Source organism: Phymastichus coffea, unplaced genomic scaffold (genome assembly GCF_024137745.1).
Source record: "Phymastichus coffea isolate CEN01 unplaced genomic scaffold, Cenicafe_Pcof_1.1 PCOF00020, whole genome shotgun sequence".
NCBI lineage: Eukaryota > Metazoa > Arthropoda > Insecta > Hymenoptera > Eulophidae > Phymastichus > Phymastichus coffea.
This window is the reverse complement of record NW_026706831.1, coordinates 4,490,860-4,508,088: the sequence shown is the minus strand read 5'-3', so window position 1 is coordinate 4,508,088 and position 17,229 is coordinate 4,490,860. Positions and strand designations below refer to the sequence as shown.

The 17,229-nt window shown below is 32.7% G+C and overlaps 1 protein-coding gene across 2 annotated transcripts in view; it reads right to left on the bottom strand.

Annotated features, from left to right (window-relative positions):
* Nucleotides 1–3,907: 3,907 nt before the first annotated feature.
* The window catches only part of LOC131675354 (ras GTPase-activating protein-binding protein 2), a 100,469-nt gene continuing 87,147 nt past the window's right edge, over nt 3,908–17,229 (bottom strand). For both annotated transcript variants that reach the window (XM_058954301.1, XM_058954302.1), the window contains exon 9: nt 3,908–5,610. In XM_058954301.1, the coding sequence (XP_058810284.1) occupies nt 5,465–5,610 (146 nt within the window). In that variant the 3' untranslated portion in view covers nt 3,908–5,464. The remainder of the gene's footprint in view (nt 5,611–17,229) is intronic.

Sequence of the window (17,229 nt, the reverse complement as noted above, 5' to 3'; positions counted from 1 at the left end):
TCTGAGTGTCTTTACTTCTATTTGGTTTGGAGCAGTTTCTTTAAAAGCTGTCATCAGCGTCTGTTTGATCTCTTCTATAATTAGATCTTTAAAGTCTCGGAGTTCTATTGTTACTGTTGGGAGTAAGGGTCTCATGACACGGGTCGTCTGCCGCCTTACGTATTGCCTCGCTAACATTTTCCAGGTTGAAGTCTTTCACTAATTCTAACAATAGGTTTCCATTCTTTGTTTCTCTAATTGACATTGAAACCGACCTGCTCCATGCTGGACTTCTGCTTTATACTTGTTTCATCATTTTGAAGTAAAACATTTTGTTGTCCCCGCTTGTTGTCAAAATTGCTCTGCTTCTAGCCTTGATAAATCCATCCAAAGAGATACCTTTTTCGTTATTTGACCTATCTGAGTTGCTTGATTCCTTCAATTTTAATTTTCCTTTTTCTGTTCCTAGCTATTTCTCAGTCATCTTCGTCCAGGCGGTATGGTGAGGTTCTTACTCTGAGATGTATTAGATGCTCTTCTTATTGTCTAGTTTTTTTTCTGAGCTTGGCTAGACGGTATAGTATTCATTTTATGCACTTGCCTAATGGTACTTTTCTGTCATTGACGATGATCATTATTTAAGTCCTGTTTTGAAGGCGAGAGCTAGATGCAAAACTCTTATGTTTATCTGTGGCTCTTTCTCTTCATCAGACCGATGAATTACATTCTCTCGTTCACCTAAAAGGTGTATCTTAATTGCTCTCATTTTCTCATATTTTGTGTAAGTCACCTCAAATGAGGCATTATAACACTTAGGCCTTCTTTAACCGTTTTATGTATATTTTTGGCTAGATCTACTGCTGGATACATATAATAGCGATAATTATCTCCCAAAGCCTTAAGTGTTTGTTACTTTTTGTCTATTTGTCTTTCTCTTTTGTTACTATGTTTGTACAATGTTTCAGCAGCACTTATTGAAGGTGATTCGCTATTGGCATTTCTCCGCTACCTATTCCATTCGTAAAATCACTTCGGTTCCAAGGTCCAAGTGTTTAAGTCGTTTATATATATCATAATTATGATTAATATAATTTAAATATATTAAAATAAAAATCAAATATGAACTGTTTAATTGTAATATTTATATTGAATAGCTGGTCTTGGAAAGTAAACGTTTATTTCACTCGAAATACTTTAAGTGAATAGTGTAATATTTTTATGGAAATAAAAACTTTGGTAATACTTCAACTCTTATTTCTAAATAAAACATACAAAAATTATATATCTTTCTTTTTGCTTTAGAATCTAGCGAAATTAGAAGCTACAATTAACGAAGAAGTCTTCTAAAGAAGAATTCTTTTATAGACGGTGAATTTTTTCTTCACAGGAGTTAATTATTAAATTTCGATTAATTTTGAGTACTCAAAATAAAAATGAAAGAACTCGATTTATATGTACATATATAATATTGAAACGGCATATTATCCATTTTAAGATTAGTTCAACCCGTTTTAAAATTTCTTTTGCAAAATCCCGGGATGGGTGAAGTTTATTTTTAAATTTTATGTATAATATAGTTAATTATAGTCAGATTCACTTAGTTTTGTAAATTTTAGATGGAAAAAAAATGAAAAAACACGTTTCGCTTGTATAAAAAATAAGGTTTTCAACCGCTCAGATTAGAAATATTGCACGAATATTTCTCTTTTAAAGGAGAACGATGTTCACTTTGTTTCATTAAACAATTTGCAATAATTTTCAAGAAATTAAATAAAATGGTTTTTGACGTTTTTCTTTAAGGACATTTTTCACCCCTTAAATGGGCCGTATATGCACGTATAAAAAATACGTGTCAAATATTTTTCAATGCACTGCAAGACATTACAATTTCAAGAAAATCTGTGAAGTACACTTGAAGTAGTTTTCTTGTTAGTGTTTGGCCGGATAGTTATGAAAGAGGAAAAATTTTTATTTTCGGATTAAAACTATTTTAATGGTTAAAATAAATGTTTAGATCACATGGTTTGATAGTATAATAGAAGTATTTTACGAAGCTGGATTTGTGTTTCCATTTTGCAATCTTTCTACATCAAAACATAAAATTATCTTTGGCCGGGCACTTTTGCATGCAACTTTATGGAAAAAAACTATTAGTCTACATCGCATATTCTTTGTAACATTTTAACAGATTACTAATGGCATGAATTCATTTGAAACATTATATTTCCCAGATGATCCTATTAGATTATTGACTTAATAAAAGTATAACTTTGCGAGTTATTGCAAAAAGTTTATAGTCATGTATAATTTTTTTCTATTCATATTTAAATGTGAGCTGTAAATTTAGTTGTTTATTTTATTTTAAAAAAATTTTATCGTTTACAGAACCGTACCATTTTTTATATATATCAAATGCGGTAATGGCTTATTTTTTAATCTACGAGGTCTGTTCAAAAAGTATCGCGAATTTTGTATGTTTTAAACAATTATTTATTTATTCATGAATATCTATTTTATCTCCTTCAAAGTAATCCCCCTCGGATATAATACACTTGTGCCAATATTTTTTCCAATCCTCGAAGCACTTAAAAAAATCATTTTTTGTGATCTTGTTCAGCTCCTCCTTCAATGCCATCTTTATCTCCTCAATCGTGGCGTAGCATCGTCCTTTCTGTTTTGGAAACAGGAATAAGTCACAGCGGACCAAATCTGGGGAATACGGTGGCTGCGGCACCATTACTGTGTTGTTTTTGGCCAAATATTCGCGCACACGTAACGATGTATGAGCATGGACGTTATCATGGTGTAAAAGTCAGTTTTTGTTCTTCCACAAATCCGAATGTTTATAGCGGATTGCTTCGCGGAAATTGCTTATAACTTGCAGGTAATATTCCTTATTGACCATACTACTCTGCGGCAAGAACTCTTGATACACCACGCCTCTGTAATCGAAGAAAACTGTGAGCAAAATCTTCGTTCGACCGAACTTGGCGCGCTTTTTTCGGTCTTGGCTCATTCGGCAGCTTCCATTGGGATGATTGAGCTTTGGTTTCCACGTCATAACCATAATCCTATGATTTATCACGAGTTATGATCCTCTGGAGCATATTTAGGTCGTCACGGACCGAGTCCAACATCTCCTGAGCAATGTTAACGATATGTTGTTTTTGGTCGAAAATGAGCAGTTTTGGCACGAATTTCGCGACGACCCGATTCATGCCCAAATCATTGGTGAAAATCGAATGACATGTGCCAATCGATATGTTTAGATCCTCAATAACTTCTCTAAGGGTGATTCGACGATTGACCAATACTATTTTCTTCACTTTATCAATGTTTTCGGCTGTTGTTGACGTGCTTGAGCGTCCAGCACATTGTTCGTCGTTCACATCTTCTCGGCGCTCTAAGAACATTTTGTACCACCGATAAACGTTGCTTTGGTCCAAGATAGCTTCACCATATGCCACAATCAACATTCGGAATGCGTTCGCGCACTTTATTTTGTTTTTCACACAAAACTTGATACAGATTCTTTGATCCATTTTTTAGAATAGGCAAAAATTGAAGACGAGCCAAAACACATCCAAGGAAAACAGCTGTCAAAAATTATTTAAACATTCAGAATGGCCGACCTTATCAGCATAAGTAAGAGAGATGAGTTGGTACTCATCTCTCTTAACCAACATAACGCTACAAAAAAATAAAAAATCAAATTTACGTAGCCCGCGGAAATTCAAAATTCGCGATACTTTTTGAACAGACCTCATATATTATATTTATTTTTGATTTATGTTATATTTGTGCTGATTTCAAGATTTTGAAGTAGGATTGATATATAAGCAGATAAAGAATGAAATTTCATACTTCAATATTAAGGTTAATATATTATACTAAATGCAAGAAAACATTACAATACATTCGTGACAAGTTCAACCAATATAGTTTGTTTTTTATTACCTTTTCACTAAATTACTGTAATTTTGTTCCACTATTTTTCTCACTTTTCGTCTGTATTGTATTTTTACTTAAAAGTATAGTATATAATTTTCCATAACATTACAAACATATATGTAAATAAATAAACAGGGATACGTTTCTTAAATCACAGTATAACCCATGAAAAAGCATATCCAAGCTGTCTGAAAAAAATGATAACGTTTTTTATGAAAAATAGGATTATTTCACATTTGTTATTCTATAAGAAAAGTTTGCCAAAATTTAGAAAATTTTTGAAATAATTAAATTTTGAAGATTTCCCAGAAAAAAGGTAAAATTGCATATTCTTGCATATATATTATTTTTTGTAAGCCATACTTATGTATGTAACTGCATTGTCTAATGATTACATTTTTCGACTGTCTTTCTGAAGATTATTATTACTGTAATTTCTGAATGTATTTGTTAATCGATAACAGTAGTCGATTTATTCTCAAACTTAAATATATAAACCTTCTTCAGTTATATACATTATGTAATTAAATTTGTGATTGATAATATCTGAAAGTCTTACGAAAATAATAATTAACAAACATATAATAAGAAATTTATTATAATGATAGTTAATGTTAAGCAGTTTGTATTCAGCTTCATAAATTTACTATTTGATGAAGATGGAATAGAGTACAAAAGTAATACAAATATTAATTAGGCTAAGCAAAATTTTAAAAATTTATGTAATATCAAATTTAGTTTTGTTTGATCTATAAAATATGTTGTTTATACTTTAATAAACTCATCTAGAATAGTCTTGTACAATGTATGTGGATGCCACGAAAAATCTAACTACTGAGCATTAAACTTAGATATTCAGATAATGATAATTAAATATATAGATATAATTTCTTTTTGTCCTTTTTTGCATTTGTTGATATAATTGAACACTAATTAATTGACTTAAGCAAGTGATTAATAAAAATATAGCTTAATAACTAAGTACAACCTGATGTTATAACATATGAATTTAACAAAACTAAGATTCAATTGCAAATGTGTAACTGAAGCATAAGTTGATTAAGTTGAAAAAAAAGTATACATAGAAAAAAAAGCATGAATTGGATGTCTTCTACCTTAAGGAACTGAGCACAAATATAAGAAAATATGTGAAATCTCAAAATTAGTATCTAATAAATTAGGCATAAAAAATTTAGATTGACAACTATGATAATAAAAAATAATCTATACGTTCATACTTAAACTTATTTATGTTTTAATTCTCTTAATAATATATTGTTTCTCTGGTACAATTCAGGTTTTAAGTTTGCCCGGCATTAACTATTATTGGAAAATCTGATAAAAATTCAATCTCTTTTCTATCGAAATGTCAATTTTCGAATTTGCATATCATTTCATGTCTTTCAGTCATTTATTGAGCAATGCTCTATAATTTCCTTTATATCCATTTTTTCTTGATGTTTTGATATTGACATTTTATCTAAAAAGTAGAAGAACTGTACCAAGATGTAATATTAAAACGTTTTCAAAAATACTAGCGACGGGTCTGATAATTTTGGTTGTTTGGGTTGCCACTTTGTTGTCTGAGTCCCCCTCGACCTCCTTCTCCTCCCCCACGATTGTAGCCACCACGACCACGTGTTCCATGCTGACCACCACGCATCATTGTCGCTGGACCACCTGTAAAATTCAATATGTACTTTTACATATTAAATAAAGTATTCATTATTGAAAGTTATGTTTACAAGAAAGATTACAAAGGGAAAATTTCTATGAGGTTCGTTAACGTCAAACAACATCAAATTATTTATTTTGTAACGTATTATGAGGGTCGCGCAAGGCGTCACAACTTATGATGCGAGAGCAAGTGTCACGTCTGTAGAGTACTGCCAAAATAAGTAACTTTACTACCTGATCTACCAAGTGGTTTCGTTTTTATCGTTTATCAAAATAAACAACTTTAGTTAAGGTTTAACACAGAAACAAATCAAAGCTGAATTAGATGAAGTTCATGGTAAATCTTTACCTGTGTTTGCAATTATTTACAATTGGTCGAATGAGTTTAATCACGGCTGTACATCCACAAAAGATGAATATCAGTCGTGACGCCATGTGGGAGTGATTATTCTCGAAATGATTCACAAAATCTACGATATGATTAAAATTTACGAAATAGTTGTGGCCACAAGCATATTACAAGATACGTTCGTATTAATTTTGCATGAAAAATTAGGCATACAAAAAATTTCGGTAAGATAGGTGCTACGTTTGCTTACATAAAAAGTAAACGCAATCGTGTAATCCACTCTGAGGCCGTATTGGCATTTTCCGTCGTAATCCTAAAAAGTTTCTGCGTTGATACATAACTGTCGATGAAACATGGATACTCTATTTTGAATTCTCTATTTATTTTATTTTTGTATATAGAAAGCTATTATTAAACTAAAAACATGTTTTTAGCAACATTTGAAACTATTGGTTATTTTTTGTGATATAACGATTTTTGCACAAACAGGCGCTTTCGCAATATGGACATTTGCTGGCAGGATTGGAACAGAGACGATTATTGATTTATTTTCTTCATTGAAAGATTAACCTATTAACGACCATAAACGTCATTTTTTAGACATGTTTTAACCGCCAAATTCTTGTGTAAAGCGAAATAATAAATTGATCCAAGGTACCATTCCTTATATTTCTGGGTATGCTGAATACGAATCCGGGCTCATTAACCCATTAACGTCCAAAATGTCAAAATTTCTTGCACGTTTTCAAAGTGATTTTTTCCTATGTAATTGGCATTGAAAAAATTCTTGAACCACATATTCTGATGTAAAATTGCATGCTCTTTCAGAATCCGTTGCCAGAATCATGATAAAACTCACAGGAAAAGAGATATGCTCGATTGAAACATAAAAAACACCTAAATTTTCGAAAAAAAAAATTTTTAGGATTTTTTTTCGAAGTGTTACGGTGAAGATATCACCTTGCGACCGTGATCAAAGGTGATCATGGGATTTGAAGTTTAACAGGGAATTTTTTTGTTTACCTTGAACCATCGCTTCTTTACAAAATGGCGGAAAAAACGAATTTTTTTTTTTTCTATCTTCATCAACTTTTTTCTCAAAATCTATGATCTTTAGAAAAAAATTCATAAAAACAAAAATGCCTTAAAATCGCTCGAGGAACATTCTCAAATTTTTTCAGAATTTTTTGAGACAATTTTTGATTTTCCGGGAAATTTGGGAAATGGAATTTTCAAAAATGTCTCCAAAAATTCTGAAAAAATTTTAGGATGTTTCTCGAGTGATTCTAAGACATTTTTGTTCTTATGAATTTTTTTCTAAAGTCCATAGATTTCGAGAAAAAAATTGATAAAGTTGAAATAATAAAAATTCGTTTCGGCCGCTATGTTCACTTTATCAATTTTTTTCTCGAAATCTATGGACTTTAGAAAAAAATTCATAAGAACAAAAATGTCTTAGAATCATTCGAGAAACATCCTAAAATTTTTTCAGAATTTTTGGAGACATTTTTGAAAATTCCATTTCCCAAATTTCCCGAAAAATCAAAAATTGTCTCCAAAAATTCTGAAAAAATTTGAGAATGTTCCTCGAGCGGTTCTAAGGCATTTTTGTTTTTATGAATTTTTTTCTAAAGACCATAGATTTTGAGAAAAAAGTTGATGAAGATTGAAAAAAAAAAATTCGTTTTTTCCGCCATTTTGTAAAGAAGCGATGGTTCAAGGTAAACAAAAAAATTCCTTGTTAAACTTCAAATTCCATGATCACCTTTGATCACGGTCGCAAGGTGATATCTTCACCGTAACACTTCGAAAAAAAATCCTAAAAATTTTTTTTTTCGAAAATTTAGGTGTTTTTTATGTTTCAATCGAGCATATCTCTTTTCCTGTGAGTTTTATCATGATTCTGGCAACGGATTCTGAAAGAGCATGCAATTTTACATCAGAATATGTGGTTCAAGAATTTTTTCAACGCCAATTACATAGGAAAAAATCACTTTGAAAACGTGCAAGAAATTTTGACATTTTGGACGTTAATGGGTTAAAACATTTTACATGCAAAATTAAATTTGACGGATTTGTTATAAGAAAATAGGTAAAATTTCAAAACTTTTTTTCATCAATTTCTTTTTAACATGACATGCGTCAATATCAAAATTTTTCTGTAACCATCAATACACAAAATTGTTGAACTTTAAGGAAATTTTTATATATAAGCTTTCTTTCAAAATGATAGATATAGTGCAAAAACCTGGAAAAAAAATTCGTTTCTCGGTACCATTGTTTTTCTCAAAAAATACGAAATTTAGAAAAAATTTTTATAGAAAGAGAAGAAGAACGCTCAACTTCTTTGTTTTTTTTTTTTTTAAATTTTTGTTTTCTTTTTTTAAATTAAGTTCCAAAGATATTTCTAAAAAAGTTATCAACATAATCTAACAAAGTTATAGTGTATTCTTTGGCTAATTCTAAGACTTTCTGTTCTTACAAATTTTTCTCAAAGCCTATAGTTTTTGAGGAAAATATTATCAAACATTCTGAAAATTCTTTGCAATGGTCACAACATTTTTTTTAAATGTAGAAAATTTACTCCAAAATAAATTGCAAAAATTTAAGTGTTCCGTGATAAATATTAAGACATTTTTCTTTTTCCTATACCTCATATTTTTTAACGAAAAACATTTGAGAACCTTTGTCGGTTTTAGTTAGGAACTTAAGTAAGAATCCACGTGTAGCTTCTATAGCGAACAGATGTGTATTAAAATTGCTCCTCGCAAGTGTAGTGTTTACGTCTCACATGTCCGGGCTTAGCCCAATACATTTTCGCACCAACGCGAAAATACAACATCAAAGAAAACAACCATGAACACGCATTACGCAAAAAGACCAAACTCCAAAAAGAGATCAAGGTCTCCTTATGGACTGCATCGGCGAACTGACACTTACAGATTACACGTGTGCCATAGGAGATATTGTACAACCAAAAAACATACTATTCGCATCGAGAATATCCAAAAACCGAATCTGTATTTACCTGGCCAATAAGGAACTAGTACACGACATCACAGATAAATTCCAAACAATTGTCAAAACAATTGTCAAAACCGGATATAAACACGTGGGTAGTTGGCGTAAACAAGCTTACATTAAACCCGAAGACATTAAAAAAATACCCGAGCTCTTTAAAATTTATTATGAAGGAGTCAACTACTTCATATACGCCAGCACAGACTCAATCAAATGCTTTTCATGCAATCAAGAAGGCCACCTCGCAAATAACTGTACAGCCCACTCAGCTGACTCAAATGTAAATATTGATGATGCTGAAACTATTATCGATAATAGTCCAACTACCAACGAATCCACTGCTACTAATGCGTCAATTAACTTCACACCAGCAATGAAAAGACAACGCTCTGAAACTAGCTCCAATGAATCTCCAAAAGCAACCATCCAAAACCCATCCGAGCAATATATAAAAGAAACACACAAACATAAACGGAAACCCAGCAACCCAAACTTATCTAAATCAGATAACACTACTGCAACAAAATCTTCCTCCAAAAAAGAAAAAAATATCTACCAAAACTATGACTCACAAGAAAACATTAACGACGAGCTTGATATTAAACTATACAGCATCAAAGACTATCTCAACACTGCTGAAGTTCTTCTCAACTACGACGAATTCAAAAGTCTTCTCGAAAAAACACATAATGTCAAAAAACCCATAGAATAATAAAACAATACACGGACGACTTAGAAAAATTTTAAAAATTTATTCGAGAGGATGTATACCAAAACGTTCGAAACTCTAGCATTAAAAACCGCTGCACCAGATTATTGAAAAGTATAGATCTACCAAACACGAACCTCACTCCCACCCCAACACCAACCAATTCAGACTCCGACTCAGACCTTGCATAACTATAAAATGTCGAAAATTATCCAATGGAACCTTAACAGTCTAGCACACCAACTGAACTACCTACAAATCCTTATACACCAAGAAAATGCAGACATTATCTGCTTACAAGAAACAAATCTCAAAGGCAACGACAAATCGAATATAAAAAAATATACAAGCTACAATAAAAACAGACAAGACTGTATAAATGCCAGTGGAGGAGTATGTATATATATAAAAGAAAATTATTATAGCCAAGAAATAACATTAAACACCGAATTAGAAGCAGTCGCCATACAAACCCTCATCAACAATAAGCTAATCACCATATGCAACATATATCTGAGCGACAGATACACTCGGCAACAAAATTATCGCAACAAAGATTTTTCATCGAAAAATTGCCATTTTTCAAATGCTTGTAACTCGGTCAATTTTTATCGTATTGAGATCATTGTTTTTTTGTTTTGTAGAAAATTATGTGTACTTTGAGAAACAAATGATATCCACCGTCTGCAAGATAATGTCACATTGCTATGTCTTAATCAGGCATACCAACTTTTTTTTCTTAAAAAATTCAATAGTTTGCACGTATGCCTGGATTACCCAAATTTTTTTGTCGAAAAACTACAGATTTCCTTTCAAAGTGCACTTTTCAGCGAGTATTTTAAATCAAAATTCGACACTCCACGATTTTTTTCGACCGAGTTATGCCATTTTAAAGATATTCCAATGTTTTAGCCAAATACCGCCAACATCAGCATTACCCGATGCGTACCGCGAGGAGGTTGTTGGTCGGACTTACGCATCATTGTGGCCCTGAAAAGGGCCGATTGTGTAAACCGTTTTTAACATTAGGGATCCCGCGGCTCGTCACTTCCGCAGTATTTTTTGACTTCAAGCCCTATGCGCTTAAAGCCTTTAGTATCGTGTATTGCCACCTCGCTGACGAATTACCTCTCTTAAACGTTCTTGCATATTAATGCATGCTCTAATTGAATCCTGAGGTATCTCGTGCCAAATTTCATTCAGAATTCTCCCAAGCTCTTGGAGGTTAGCAGGAGGTCTCTGTAAGTTACGTAATCGCCTACCCATCGTATCCTACACATGTTCTATAGGATTGAGATCTGGGCTACAAGCAGGATGAGGCAATACCTCTACGTTGTTTTCTGCTAAGTAAGTACGAGTTATGCTTGCAGTATGAGGGCGTGCATTATCCTGTATCAAGATAAAATTACGACCCATTTGCCGACGCATTGGAATTACGTGAGGACGTAAAACTTCGTTTATGTAACGTCCCGCTGTTAGTCCAGGGGTTGGGATAATCACTAAATCTGATCGATGGTTCATTGATATTCCACCCCAAACCATAATGGATCCTCCACCAAACGCACGAGTTGGATTAACGTGATTTGGTGCAAAACGTTGTCGTCGACGACGCCAAATTCGAATCCTAGCATCATTTCCGTACAGACAAAACCGAGATTCATCTGTAAAAAATACATGTCTCCACTCTCTTGGTGTCCAATATCGATAATTTCGGGCGTAATTCCGACGAGCTCGTCGGTGGACTGCTGCTAAATTAGGCACTTTAGCACGAATTCGTGATCTCAAACCTCTGTCATGAAGGCGTCTCCTTATCGTCTGAGCGCTAATTCGTCTGCCTGGTAAAGCATTATTTCCAATTTGTCGCGCAACCTGCCTTGGATTGCGCAGAGCTTCATTAACAATGTTGCGATTCTCTCGATTTGTAGTAATCCTATGTCGACCTTGACCAGGTCTCCGGCGATAAGAACCTGTTTCTTCATACCGACTAAGAACGCGTGACACCGTTGAACGATGAATCCCTATTCTTCTGGATATTTCGCTTTGATTTAATCCCGCTTCTAGCAGGGCAACAATTTGAGCAGATTCGATTTCAGTAAGCCGAGGCATTTCGATTGCGACGGTAATGGTTAATTGTTGTGGACGCTGTATAGTAAAATTAATGTTGAATGATTTTTTGCCTTAACTCTTGGCCAGTATGCCACCTTAAACTGTTATTTTATTTTTTTTAATTGATTTGTCGGTAAGGTTGACTAAAACATTGGAATATCTTTAAAATGGCATAACTCGGTCGAAAAAAATCGTGGAGTGTCGAATTTTGATTTAAAATACTCGTTGAAAAGTGCACTTTGAAAGGAAATCTGTAGTTTTTCGAAAAAAAAATTTTGGTAATCCAGGCATACGTGCAAACTATTCAATTTTTTAAGAAAAAAAAGTTGGTATGCCTGATTAAGACATAGCAATGTGACATTATCTTGCAGACGGTGGATATCATTTGTTTCTCAAAGTACACATAATTTTCTACAAAACAAAAAAAAATGATCTCAATACGATAAAATTTGACCGAATTACAAGCATGAAAAATGGCAATTTTTCGATGAAAAATCTTTATTGCGATAATTTTGTTGCCGAGTGTATAATCTAAAAAACGAAAACCTACAAAACCTCGTAAATCAACTACCTACACCTTACATACTTCTAGGAGACTTTAACAGCCACAACACTCTATGGGGTTCAAATAAAACCGACAAAAGAGGAACCATAATAAAAAACATAATAACATATAACAACATAGACTTTCTCAACGATGGCACACCAACATACTGCAATGCTTCCTCCGGAAACCCCAGTTCAATCGACCTAACTTTCTGCAGCAGCAACATAACACTATATCTAAACTGGGAAGTTCTAGACTACTTATACGGAAGTGACCATTTCCCCATAATTACAACACTTTTTCCTACCAATAATACAGAGCTAGAAATCAATCATCACAGGTGGAAATTCTATAAAGCCGACTGGGGAAAATATAAAGAAATTACCAACTCCAAAATCAACGAACTTGAATCACTACTCAATGACAACTCTCGAAAGATCAACTCCAATATCAACCAAATAATAGATAAATTTAAAGAAATCATTCTACAAGCAGCAAACGAAAGCATTCCCACTAGCAAAAAAAAAACTCCAAAATACAACACAACGTGGTGGAATGAAGAGTGCGAAACCGCTGTCAAAAATGCAAAACGAGCTTTCAACATTTGGAAAAGGAAAAACACTCTAAGCAATCAAATAGAACACAAACGCTTAAAAGCCATAGCCAAAAGAACAATTAAACAAAACAAAACAAAGTCATGGTTAGAATATCTGAAATCGATGAACTATTAACTACCCCTGAACGAATTATGGAAAAAAATCAAATCAATAGAAGGCAAAAGCACACAACAATCTATAATAATTAAAGAAAACAACACAATAATAAATAACTCATACGAAGTGTCAAACATACTAGCCGAACAATTCGCTGACGCAGCAAGCGACTCCAACCTCACACATGAATTTTTACTATATAAAAACGCACAAAATCTCCTAGTAACTCTACAAGAAACCACAAACAACAACACTATCAACAATAAAATCACATATCGAGAACTAAAGTCGATACTCGAACTCAGCAAAAACACAAGTCCGGGGCCTGACTCTATTCCGAACATATTTCTTAAACAACTTCCATACAGACCTCGCAAATGCCTACTATGAATTTACAACTTAATTTGGACAGAAAAACAATTTTCCGACGAATGGAAACGAGCTATCGTTATTCCTGTATTGAAACCTAACAAAAACAAATATAAAAAAAACAGCTACAGACCTATTGCTTTAACATGCTGCATGTGCAAGATTCTAGAGAAAATAGTGAACAGGAGACTAAAATGGTATTTAGAAACGAATAACCTCCTAAACAAAGCCCAAAGTGGATTCAGAGAGAATTGCAGCACATCAGACTGCCTCGTCACACTGGAATCCAACATTTACGAATCTTTCGCACTAAAACACCACCTATTAACAATTTGCCTCGATATGAATAAAGCTTACGATCTACTATGGCGCCACAAAATTCTCCAAACCTTAATTAACTTCAAAATTACAGGCCCTATATTTTACTTTATACAAAACTTTCTCACCAACAGAAGCATTCAAGTCCGAATCCACAACACACTATCGGAAGCAGTCCCAATAGAGAACGGAATACCGCAAGGCTCAGTTATTAGCGTAACTCTATTTCTCATCACTCTAAACGACATATTCCAACACATAAATGCTCCAATTCAGTGCACTACATTTGCAGACGACATTACCTTATTTTTAGAAGGAAAAAACATTAATACCAGCGTTAAAATCATGCAAAGTGGACTTAACAAGCTAAACGAATTCGCAAACACGTCCGGATTCCAATTCTCACCTACAAAATGCCAAGCAATTTTATTTCAGAAACACGAAAACAACAACCAAGACATTAAATTACATATCAGAAAGGAACTCATACAAGTAGTCAACGAAGTAAAGATATTAGGCCTTATTTTCGATAAGAAGCTATCATGGAATTCTCATTTATCTTATCTAAAAAACCAATGCATCCGGAGAATGAACTTATGGAAAACACTATCAGCAAGAAACTGGGGAGCAAACCAACAAATAATCAAGAACACATATAAAGCTATAATCCAATCTAAACTAGATTACGGCTGCGTTGCTTACGAATCTGCAAATACAAACTCACTAAATAGACTAAATGTATTACTACATGAAAGTATGAGATTAGCAACAGGAGCCTACAGGACTAGCCCTGTAATCAGCATTCTCAGCGAAAGTAATATTCTCCCATTACACCTCAGACGTAAAAAAATAATCATGAATTATGCAATAAAAATTCTACACTCACCAAAAAACCAAGCATACCCTCTCCTCTTCAAAAACCGTAGTATTTACGACGATAACAAACCCAATCAAAAAAAAACCGTTCTATTACCGAGCTTACAAACATCTCGCAAGTTATGGAATATTCTACGATTAATTCCTTCCATATATAATCTCACATTCAAACCAAACTCCTATGTTATGGGAACTAACAACAGATCTATCTAATCACACAAGACAAGAACACTGCAACCACTCACAACCCACCTCAAACATCAACCACATATATACCGAGATCATTCCCTCAAACAACACTATTGACGCAGCCGCCATTTTACCTAGCCAAGAAAAATTAATAATTAAACTCCCAAAATACTATGGACTTCAAGCAGCTCACGAAACCTTGATCCTGCACACACTAAATAATATCAACCTCACCATAAGGACAGTAATACATACAACAGCTGCAAAACTTATCAAACAACTCCAAAGCACTCATTCACAAAATACAATCATACAACATATAAATAAGATATTGAAAAACACAAAGAATAAAATAGGAATACATCTAATAAAAGTTAATGAAAACACACATACACAAAAAGCAGAATCCCTGACCAGCCAAGTAACACACGCCAATGAGGTAAAAATAAACAAAATAATTGGTCTCAAAATGATCAACCACAAAATTAACAGCGAAAACAACGCCAACTGGACAAATAGCATCAACAACAGTTCACTAAAAAAAATAAAAAAATACGTTTTTCAAACAAATCCTGCAAACAATTTCAACAGAAGAGAACAAATTATAATAACCAGGCTCCGAATCGGACACACATTAATGACTCATCAACACATACTAAATAAATTGGAACCCCCGATATGTGAAAAATGTTCAACAAGAATTAACACTGAGCACATACTAATACAATGCTCAAAATACAAAAACGAACGCAAAAAGCATAAATTATTGAATGATATAACAAGCCTACTCAACAACCCAGATTAATGCAAAAAAGCTATAAAATATCTACAAGAAACCCAACTAATAAGCAAACTATAAAAAAAAAAATTTTTTTTCAAAAATTTTCAATACACCACCGTAAACACCAGTTTGTATCCATCATATCAACAAAAATATCTTACAATATAGATTCAAACAAACACACATGTACCACAATCTTGTATTTAATTAATGTCAACTCTACTGAACAAACCAATATATGTAACTCTATAACAGAGTATCAATGTACCAATGTCGCTAATACCCATTAAGGGGGATGCGACTGTAAATAAATAAAAAATAAAAAAAAAAAACTTAAGTAAAGGAAACTCTATATATAAAAAATGTTGGTAACCGAGTTTTCTCAAAATTAAATGACTGTTTTTGTTACACTCACGCTTAGATTACGGCATGGCCAGCCGGATTAGGACTACACGCGTCAAAGATGATAAAGAGAGTTAAAGTCGTAAAACTGCATCCTGTTTCGCTTTCCGTTAAATTTTTTTACTTTTGTAGTCTAAGAAAATTAACATGGAAATGAAATATAATAATAAATGTTAAGTATATAGAAACAGAATGTACCATTTTATAGAAAAAAATTACTATTTTATAACATTTTTGAAACGTTTTTAATCAAAAGTTCAGGTTAAGCGTAAAAATAGCTAAATATTTTGAAGTTTTTAAGCTTTAAATTAAATTTTTGCTAAATAATTAAGAATAAACTTGAAAATATTGTTATCAAGTGGTGAGTAAAGAAAAATAAACATGTTCGAATGATTAAACGCAAATATAATTAATAATTCACAAGATATTTAACTATGAATTAGAAATAGTTACAGGTAAAATGTTTTAAATAATTATGAGACGAAATATGTGTTAAAGTCTAATAGATGTTGAATTGCAAATTGATAGAAATTGCAATAGACAGATAAAATAATAGAAATTTAACAAAAAAAAAATAATAACACATAATATTAATTTATACTTGATTTAAATTTGAGAATATGTATTTGTACATAGTTTTGAGTAAAACTGTGCTGAAAAATTTTGCACGCTAATTAATTAAAAATAATTGACAACAAAGTTAGAAGAATTGATATTTCAGATCCATCTCTGAGAAAATCCGGAAATTAGGGAAATGGTTTTAGGCGTCTTGAGCGAAATCGTTTAGTTATCTAAAGGGTGATGGAGCTCAGGGCTATAAAAAGCCACTGTTCCAAGCCACAGTGTAGTACACCACCAAGTAGCCAAAGGAAACCAGCAAGAAGCATGAACAGCGTCAAGTAGGCCAGTTTTTCGTTTAAAATTTTAACGCGCAAAACTACGAAATTGTTAAAATTACTTAAGGGAAATAAAAAGCAGTTTTTAATTTTTTTTAAACATACTTAATTCTCTTTCTTTCTATCACCTTTCTTTCACTATCCTTTAAAACTTAGTTTTCTGAAGCGTTTTGCGATTATTTAACTTCACTTCAACGCTTTTGATTATAACGTCGAGCGACTCTTCGACTTCGTTAAAATCTTTGCAGTCTATTTTACCCTTTTATAAACACATTGAGCGATGATTCGACTTTGTATTTAAATTCGTAGAATTCTTTTTTCTCAGCTTTATTATAACAACATTTGC